Source organism: Perognathus longimembris, chromosome 1 (genome assembly GCF_023159225.1).
Source record: "Perognathus longimembris pacificus isolate PPM17 chromosome 1, ASM2315922v1, whole genome shotgun sequence".
In the NCBI taxonomy this organism is placed as follows: domain Eukaryota; kingdom Metazoa; phylum Chordata; class Mammalia; order Rodentia; family Heteromyidae; genus Perognathus; species Perognathus longimembris.
In genome coordinates this window covers 121,272,839-121,282,879 of record NC_063161.1, presented here as the reverse complement: position 1 = coordinate 121,282,879, position 10,041 = coordinate 121,272,839, and the positions used below count along the sequence as shown (strand labels likewise).

Genomic DNA, 10,041 nt, shown 5'->3' with positions numbered 1-10,041 from the left:
TGAAGCCATGTTCTTGGTTGTATGAGTCTGAAGTTTCCAACTTGCTGGACTGAGAGGGAAGGTACAAGTCCTAATATAAATACAACAGATTCTTACCATTGTTTACAATGGGTTAGAGCAAATGTTTCTTAACTGGCTATATGTCTTGGGACCTTCAATGGTTGGAACATGTGTTCATTTTAAGATTTATGTTAGAATCTCTGCTACACCTAATTTTATTTTCTTAATCTTGATGCTCACTGAGACACTGGACTAAACTCCTGGATTTCCATGTCAGATCCAGACACTCATCCCTAGATGCTAAATTAAGAGACATGATAAAGGGCAGAGACAGGTGATTTACTATGTAGCACAGGCATACCACAGGGAGAGAGCACTTTAGTTTATCTTCAGCCATTCTGGGGTATAGGAAGTGCAGAGGTATGCATCATTATTAAACAGTACCAGTGACAGGGTTGCTCCAGGGGTCAGAGGTGTGTTATCAGGTGGTCTGTATCCATTGTTTCAGAATTGGTCAGATTGGGACCTATTATCTTAGTCCTTGTTCCCTGAGGATTCCAGAGAAGTTGGGAACATGTATGCTGCGTAAGTACTAACACAGTGGCAAAATTATATCTATCTAGTAATGATGAGATGAGGTGCAATGCGATGAGATGATTCTTTGTGACATGGAGTACCTTGCCTCTGATGATGATGCCAACAAAGATAACTACAATCCAACCTCTATCCACATGCCCAAGATCTATATAATCATCACAAAAAGCAAGTCTCGGATGAAGGTTAAGGAAATTACAACATACAGAAAAGACTTCAAGTGATGATACAAAAGTTGAATATGTTTCAAATTCAAGATACAGCATTAAAATAGCAACCAAAGCAGAATAATCACACATTAAGAGTTGTCAAAACTTAAATTGTGTCTCTTATTTTGGAGGAAGTGTTTGAAATATTTCATGGATCATTAACTGCAGGTAGAGCCCCTTCATCCTGCAAGATATGAATAACAGGGCTCCAAACCTGGAAGTACTTAAGTGGGGAAGCCCTATGAGGCTGTTCCAGCACAATCCCCGAGAAGACCACTATCTCATAAACATCTTTTTATATTAATTCAGACCATGATGGTTAGCACAGAAACAGCAGTCTTCCAAGTGGAGAGGCAGGTACCACCTTGAGCTTCTGATTAGCAGGAGGTCCATGAGATTTTCTTTTTTGTTAGTCCTGGGGCTTGAACTCTGGGCTTGGGTACTATCCTTGAGTACTCAAGCTAGCACTCTCTTACCACTCGAACTACAGCTCAACTTCTGGCTCTGTGTATATAATTCAGTGGAGATAAGACTCATAGATTTTCCTACCCAGGCTGGCTTTGAACCAGTTCTCAGATCTCAGCCTCCTGGGTAGCTAAGATTACAGGTGTGAGCCTCGTTTCCCAGCTTCCATGAGACTCTTATCTCAATTAACTATCAAAAAAGGCAGTGCAGCTATAGCTCAAGTGGTAGTGCTAGCCTTGAACAACAAAGCTCAGGGCAGTTCCCAGACTGAATCCAAGCCCTAGGATCAGTGTGTGCGTACACACACACACGTACACACACACACACACACACACACACACACACGTATCATTCATTCCTGTTAGATGGGGCATGTATTGGTATGCAGGAAATGGCATTAATGTCCCACCAGCCCCCAAAGCATTTATTCTAGAGAGCCACGGCTAATACAGCTGAATTAAACAGCAAGTTTTTGATTTTTTTTTTTTGCAGGAAAATTAAGAGTATGGCCTATCTGTCCCTATATAATTTGCCCTTGTCAGAATTTCCAGACTTTGATGACATTGTATTGTATGGCAAGCTATACCTGTCCCATGTTGAATGAAGGTGTATGTGGGTCCACCAGGAAGTCACAAGTTAGGAATAGTCTTCCATGAATGATTTCATAGGGATGGAGATAGATTAGCCGTTAGTGGCAATCCTTTCCATCAATAAAGCAATAAACGATGCGTTAAATCAAGATTCCAGTTTATTGGCATAACCTGGTTAAAGTTTTCTTCAGGACTTGGTTGCCTCATTCCATCTTCCCAGAAGGAGGCTTCCAGGCTGAATGCAAGTGACAGGTGATTCTAAGTGCTTGGTCCACTGGCTGGGTATCCTTGCACATAAAGGCAGGCCACCTTCACTTTGTAAGGTTCTTGGGAGCCCCAAACATAGACTGTTTCTTTGAATAACATTTAGCTACCTCTAATGAGTTTTACCATCAATTCCCATCATTGCACAGGATTCAGAGGTTGGTGGTTCAGAGAGGGCAAAACAACAAAAAAAAGACGCACCCCCCCCCCCCCCCCAGCACTAAGGAAAACTTCTCCATCCAACATGGATAGCTGTAGAGGTGACTGCATGGACACAGCCATCTTGTTGCCCTTCAGGGCTTGGTCCCAGCTCCCTATGGACTTGTGGAAACCCCTGCTTCAGCACCCCCTCTGCTTACAGACAGGTCAGGGTGTTTTCAGAAGCTGGTGTCCCACGATGACATTCTTTTCTCCAGTGTCCCAGCTGCAGACAGTTGTAGATACCTTTTCCATACCAGTTCCCAGGGGTCCCCAGAGAGCATATGGTAAGGGCTTTGCTGAGGATGTGTCACTGTTTTTGCGACTCTAGCAGGGGTTGTTTTCACCTTTTGAAATTAAATGGGGGCTTTAAAGAGGACTTGGGGGTTTTCCTGATAGGGTTAAACATTTTTCTTGGACCATTTCCTTTGCCTTCAACCAAACAAGTAGAGACAAAAAATGGCAGTGTAATACATATTAGCTCACATTTAACTTCTATCAGTGATGGAAAAGAGACCAGAGCAAGCCGGAATAGGACAGAACATGACAACTGCATGTATTGAGAAGCTGTATGTCCAAAACAGTGAGCTAGGAGCTTGAGTACTCTTAACCATCCTGGTCATTTGGGTAACTGAATGATGAGATTATATTTTAGTGGGAGCATGTTGTAAATAGGCAATGAACAAATATGAACAAATAAACACTAGGGCGTGTTAGTAGTAGTTTTGGTAAAGAGAAAAATAGAAAAGCTTTCCAAGAAAGAGTTCCTCAAAAATATGAGGGACATGGGGTGAAGGGAAGGGCATTGCCCTCCATTAAAACAGCACAGTCAAGGTTGAACCCCTAAGGTGATTCTGAGTAAAGGTTTGTAGGAAGGGATGTAGTGAGTGGGGAGTTTTCAAAGTAGAAGAATACTAAATATACTAGTATTCCGGCAGTGAGTGAGACAGACAATTGTGAGAAAGGAGATGAGAAACAAAAGGTAGCAAGTGAAGATCATGTGGGGACACATGGGTTTATTGTGGAGGTTTAGGCTTTTAGTGAGTAAAATAACTAAGTAGAGGAATCACATATGTTGTTTAAAAAAAAACTCATGCTGGCTCCTAGTGCAAAATTCGAAGCAGACAGAATTAATGGGAACTGGTAACACAGCACTTGCTATGAGGTTGGGTGCATGCACGGATGACCTGGGTTTGATCATAATAACCACCCCCACTCTCAAGAAAAAAAATGAAGCATATTTGTGTGGTGAAACAATCCAATAAAGAGAAAAACTAGAATGAAAGGCACCATTGCTGCAGTGATGATCCTAATTAGGTCAGACGTTTGTTGCTTAAGAGGCAGAAATAGCTATGATGGCAGTTCTCAAAGTTCCTGGACTAACAACATCATTACCTGGTACATAGAAACACAAATGATCAGATGGACAGTATGCAATTGTGAAGCCTGAAAAGAGGCTGCTAGAAAAAAACTACTGGATGAAGAAAAGTAAAACAAATGCCTTATTTTTTTGCCTTGACATTCTGAGACACCAATAAAAAATGAGGGAAAATGAGGGAATATATTAGAGTGTATGACTTAGAATGAAAGAACCTGGCCCAACCCTGTGAGTTTGTCTGAGGATCGATCCCCAATAACCAGAGTTGAAACAGCTGTAACAGGCAGCCTGAGTCATAATCACATGCAACACGAATGGCTCAGAATAACTGGTTTATTTGCTTATAACTAGCAGCTTAATTATCTTGAAGCCATCTCATAAACAAAAACACACTGATTTTACATTCTTTAAACGAAAGATTATGAATTCTAGTCCTTAAATATCCTGTGACAGACCATAGTAAGAATGAACTCTGAAGGGGAAAAAAAAGATATTCCTATGCTGTGGATTTAAGAAAATAGGCATCTTTAGAAAATTAATGATAAAAATATTAACATTAAGGAAAAAGCCTTTTATTAGAAAACAAATCACTAACTCATGTAAAATAACATGTTAACTTATAAATGGAGTAGAAACAAGTATTGGTTTTAAAAACATCTGACATGCTTGACTTTTGACTACCTCAATATTAAACACATAGCTTTTCTCAGGAAGTAGTTGCAACTGAAAGTACTGATCTGACTGTATGGTCACCAATGATCAAGTGAATTATGTAAATATCCTATTTAGATCTCCATTTGACTCTTGCTTCATTAACAAAAACTGTTTTCAAGAACTTAATTTTTCTAATTCCATTTAATTTTTTTCTTCCCTGTGCCAGTAGTGGGGCTTAAACTTAGGACCTAGACACTGGTTAACTGAGGATAAGAGTCTCATGGACTTTCCTGCCTGGGATGGCTTTCAACCACAATCTGGAGTAGCTATTATTACAGGTCTGAGCCACTAGTGCCAAGCTTCCATTTTAATTTTTACAACTTCATTACTTGATTATACTCATCATAGAAAAATACAATTAAAAATAAAAGCAAAAAATATAGTACATGGTCTCCAAATATAATGAAAGATTATGTATTTTTCTTTCAAGTATTTTTGTACATGGATATAGCACTTTAAGATAAAATTAGTACTGTAAAATTTGTCATTTTTTTCATTTTATATTTCAGAACAACAATTTCCTTAGGACATTTACACTTCAGACAACAATTTCCTTAGGATATTATTATGTGAAAATACGATCTTCAGTTGATTGTTTTACAACGTAATTATAACTAAACCTCAACTTACCTACAACTGTTGGATATTCAGATTGTTTTGAATATCTATTAGAAGCAACACGACATTTTTCTTTATACAAAGTTCTTTGCACATGTCTGATAATGTTCAGAGAGACATTCCTTAGAAATACCCAACTAAGTACGTAAGTACTGTCGAGCAACTGGTACATTTTGATAAACTGACCACTAGTAAACTGTACCAATATACAATCATATAAGAACAAGCAGCCCAAGACCTATTTTCTTTCTTATATTACCCAGCATCAAAGAACACTGAATATAGCCCCCAACTTTAGGGTTGCAAATTTAATAGGGGGGAGGCAAAATAGGATCTTCTTTGGTTTTCCCTAAAATGTAAGGTTTTCCCTGTTTATTGGTTTTCATTTGCTTTTCTTCTGTGTCCTGAAGCAGTGTCAGTCTTTTAGGTGGAGTCTGTAATACATTCAATGTCTTGTCTTACCACACTCTTCTTCTGTTGTAGGCAAGGGCATGTCTTTCCCCCACTCTTCATGTTAAGTAAAATTCGTACAAAGTCTTCTTTTCTGGGGGCAGTCATGCTTTCTTTTAATGTCTTGGTAATAAAACAGAAAACTGGGCCATGTTCTGAAAGGAAGAAAGCAGGAAGAGATGACAAGTGCAGCAGGCACTGGTGGGCATGCTAATTACCTGGATTGCTTGTTAAAGAACATTTTTAAAATAACAACAAACTCATCCAGATTTTGATTTTGTGGGTTAGAGTGAGGACTTTGTTTTTAGGTGGGGAGTCTCTTCAGATTGGCATGATGTCTTTTTGATATATCCTCACGGTGCTTTGTGTATACACCTGCTTTTGGGAAATAAGGTTTCCTAGATTCATCTCCTTTCCTGCCAAGTCCCAGAATAAGCTATTTCTTGAGGAAGCCATGGCTCATTTTAGTGAACAGGCACATTTAAAAACCAAGATCTGGGTGTAAGGCATGCTTTTTGGAGTGTCATTGCTTCTGGACAGCCTCAGAGGATACTGCTAAGGAATACCTGAATAAAGATCCACTGACCCAGAGATCATTGCAACACATCCAACCTGCACACAGGCTGGTACATGTGCACTGCAGATTAGCAGTTTCTTATCCTTCTAATCTCAGGATGTACTGGGGGCTTCAATTTACCACCATTCTCCAGCTGGGCTCCAGAACATATTACCCTCTCATTAGACTGGGAGAAAATGGACCCCATCAGCCTCAATAACCTTGTTTGACCTGACATAATGAGTTTTGGATTAAATTTCTCATGATGGAAAGGAAGAAAGAAGAGTGAAACAAAACAAAACAACTATCTGAAACCTCTCTGCCCTGCCTGTGATGGGAGACTGTTTTCTTTCCTGCAGGTCTCAGGAGATAGTGCCTTTTGCAGACCCCAGGGTATCATATGGGTGACTGGCTCTACTTGTGCTCAGCCTTTGTCCCTATCTCTCTGTGCCTCAGTCTCCACATCTGTGAAAGGGAGATGAATGCAACACCCTTTTCTCATATCACTAAGGAGATGCAATGTTCTAGACCCTTCCTTAAGGAAGGCCTGGCCCACCCAGAGCCTTGTCACAGCCTTCTCTTACACTGTTCCAGCCCTCCTAGTGTTCCTGCTCCTTGATCAGGCAGTGTAGTATCTGACAAACTTTGAAATCTCTCCTCTCACCCTCTAGGCATTCTTTGGCAGTACATTTAAACTTCCAAGGGGAGAACCCTGAATATTCATATTTTTCAAACCACTTGAGCTATGACAATTCTGACAAGGTTGGGGTTGGCTGAGGTCAGATCTTGGTCTCTGCCTCTCGTTTGAACGATCAGAACTGAGCCAGAGGCCATCTGGTGTCTTAGCCACTAATGTGCTGGTGGCAGGTCTAAACTTTGCCTCAAAGAGGCTTGGTGTCTTCTTCAGATGTGGGTAGGGGTGAGAACCCATCTGATTTCTAGATTAGAGTTGCAGGCCTTTTCCTCTCATCCTTGTCTTCATCAGAGGGTCTCAGGGCAGGAGGTCCTTGATTGGCTGGCCTTTTCTGAGGTTGGTTTCTACTATTCCTGGCTGTAGGAAGGCTTGGGAGCCTATGGCTCATCAAGGCAAATTGTGAATTAGGAGCTCAGTTAGGAGCTCAATTCCCAGCATAACTCCATGCTCCTCCTCTATGTACTAACAGCTGTCATTTATACTCATTTTCATTCATATTTTAAGACATTTTCTCCTAGAGGACTAAGGGGTTTTGACCAGCTCTAGGCCCACAGTAGCTCATACTCTTAGGTCTTGACTACTGCCTTATAAAAACCATAGTCCCCACCTCCTTTTTTGTTTGCTAGTACCAGGGTCTGAACTGATGCTTCTCCTTCTTTTCTTTTTTTTTCCAGTGTCAAGTTATGATTTATTTTTAGGTCCTTGTTTGGCTTTCTTGCTCATGAATGGCACTATCACTGGAGACCCAATCGTTTATAGACTTTCTACCCAGGCTGGCTTTGAATCATGATCCTCCAAGTCTCAGTCTCCTGAAAAGCTAGGATTGTAAGCATGAACAGCTAGCTACTAATGCCTGGCCTAAACTACCCGTTTAAACCAATATTCACTAATTTTTAGAATATATTTTTCGTTTACTTAAAAAAAATTAAAACGGGAGTAGGGTCTGAACCAAGGACCTTGTGCTTGCCTGGAGTGGCTCTATCACCCCCAACTACCTGTTCTTCATAGGTTAGTAATAATAATAATAATGGCTTCCTAAGTCTGAACACTCATAACACATTTAAAAGGGAGAAGAACCATGTATTCATTAAAAGCCTTTTTCATTAAATACCATTTGCCTGCTACAGACAGACACATGGTTGAAACCAAGAGCTGTTTTCTAGTAGTGAAGAGAGATTTTTGACCTTCCCAACTTTTCCTGAACGCTGAGTCACTGTTGTATCGGCATGCTGAGGTCTGTTTGTACCAGCTTGTGCGTGCCACTTCCCAACCTCTTGTTGGGGTTATGCTGGTAGCTTCAAACTAGCTGTGTTAGAGCACTAGAACTGTGTAAATCAGCAATTAGTACAGACCGACCTTATCACACAAAACCTCTGTCTCCTGTTCTTGAGCTCCCAGATGGCATAGGTGGAGAGGCCTTCCATCAACCTTCCATATTTTTCCTTGCTTCTGTCATAAAACCCAAGAGTATAGGTATGCCCTAGGACACCTCAAGAAACAGTCTCTTTAGATACCAGGGTAAACATACAAACTCAAAAAAAATTGAGCCAACTCTTACCTAATATGATTAAGACATCCACATGATATCATGCACTTTCATCTTAGGAATACTCCAGGACCATGTGAAGCCTGCAAGACTCTAGGTTAGAAACCTTTCCTGACCTCAGTCTCCAAGGATCTTACATATCAGCTAGAAAATAGGATTGCTCAGCTCAACAAGGGGTTGGTGTAGTAGTACAGGCATGAAAACTCACTGAAGAACTAAATCCAAGTTTACATAAGAAACAGGAAGAGATGGACCAAATGTGAAATTCAAGAAAGAGAAAAAAGCAGCTATAGATCTACATTAGAGTCTGCTCGCACATAGGGAAGGACACTTACCTTCAGGTTATGGAGCGTTTCTGACCATTCCATGGACCCTATCTGAGGTATGGTAGTAAGCAGTAAACTTTTAGCTTTATTGGCATTTTCTTTCAGGGTCTTTAAAACACGGTCTACCGAAACCTGGAAAATAAACATGGGATTTCACTAGAATTTAAAAGTCAATGCTTTCTGCAGAACATTTTTCTGCATTCTTGCCTTGCTATGGTATACATGTTTGTGATCGTTTCATATGTGTTCGTGAAAACCTAATCCTCAGGCAAGTGCATTAGGACACTTGAGAGATGATCAGGTGATAAAGGCAGAGAGGTTCCATGAATTGGGACAGAGATTACAGAGTGCTCCTTCGCTTCTCACCACATGAGGCTCAGTGAGGAGATGCCTATGACGAACCAGTCAGTGCCAGCATCTTGGACTCCCCAAACTCTAAAACTGTGAAGACTGACCCTTTTTTGCATCTAAAAGTTACCTGGCTGTGACAGCAATCTGAACAGACTAAGACAAACCTGTTTACTTCAAACTTAATCCCTGGAGCCCAAATACTTCACTTACTACAATAGTTTCAGTTCTTGGGAAAGACAATTTGGTTATCTCTGAAAGGCACTGTCAGATTTCAAGAGTGTTGTATCTCAGATTAGAATGGTTTAAAAAAAAAGGCTGTTCTCCCTGTCCACAGAAGAATAAATTATAGTCTTAAAAGGGTTGTTATATTGGATAACTCAAAAGAAGGTGTATGTGTGTGGGTAACGCATGCATATGCTCATACTGGGGTTTGATCTCTGGGCCTGGATTTTGCCCTTTAGTGTTTTTGCTCAAGACTAGGCACTCTACCACCTGAACCCCAGCTCTACTTTAGGCCTTTTGGTGGCTGACTGGAGGTAAGTGTCTCAAGGACTTTCTTGCTCCAGCTGGCTCTGAATTATGATTGTCAGATCTCAGCCTTCTGAACAGGTAGGCCAAGAGGCATGAGCCACTTGTGCTGGTCTAGCCTCCATTTAAGTCTTAGTGCTAATGAATTAGTGGACTGGCTGTGAATGCCACAAACTAACCAAGAAAACGAAGCTAAACAATCAGATAAGAAAACAAAACAACCCTACTCAAGCCAGGTGCTGAAGGCATATACCTAAAATCCAACTCAAGAGGTTGAAATTTGAGGATTTTGGTTTGAAGCCAGCCTGGTCAGGAAAGTCCATGAGACTCTTATCTCTAATTAGCCACCAGGAAGTAGAGCTGTGGCTCAGGTTGGCAGAGTGCCAGCCTTGAGCAAAAATGATCAGGAACAGAGCCTAGGCCCTTAGTTTAAGACCCAAGACCAATATACCCACACACGAACCCACTCAGTATGTGCTTTCAGACCAGACAGAAAAAACAAAGCACTACTTACATTCTTGAATTTGAATAAATCTCAACCAATTTGTGGGAAGTATGGA

At 40.7% G+C, this 10,041-nt stretch overlaps 1 protein-coding gene across 1 annotated transcript in view; it reads right to left on the bottom strand.

Moving 5' to 3' along the window:
- Positions 1-4,942: 4,942 nt before the first annotated feature.
- The window catches only part of LOC125360540 (methylthioadenosine phosphorylase), a 37,682-nt gene continuing 32,583 nt past the window's right edge, over positions 4,943-10,041 (bottom strand). Inside the window, exons 7-8 of the mRNA XM_048358587.1 lie at positions 8,612-8,734; positions 4,943-5,635 (exon numbers count right to left, since the gene is read on the bottom strand). Of these exons, the coding sequence (XP_048214544.1) occupies positions 5,597-5,635; positions 8,612-8,734 (162 nt within the window). The 3' untranslated portion in view covers positions 4,943-5,596. The remainder of the gene's footprint in view (positions 5,636-8,611; positions 8,735-10,041) is intronic.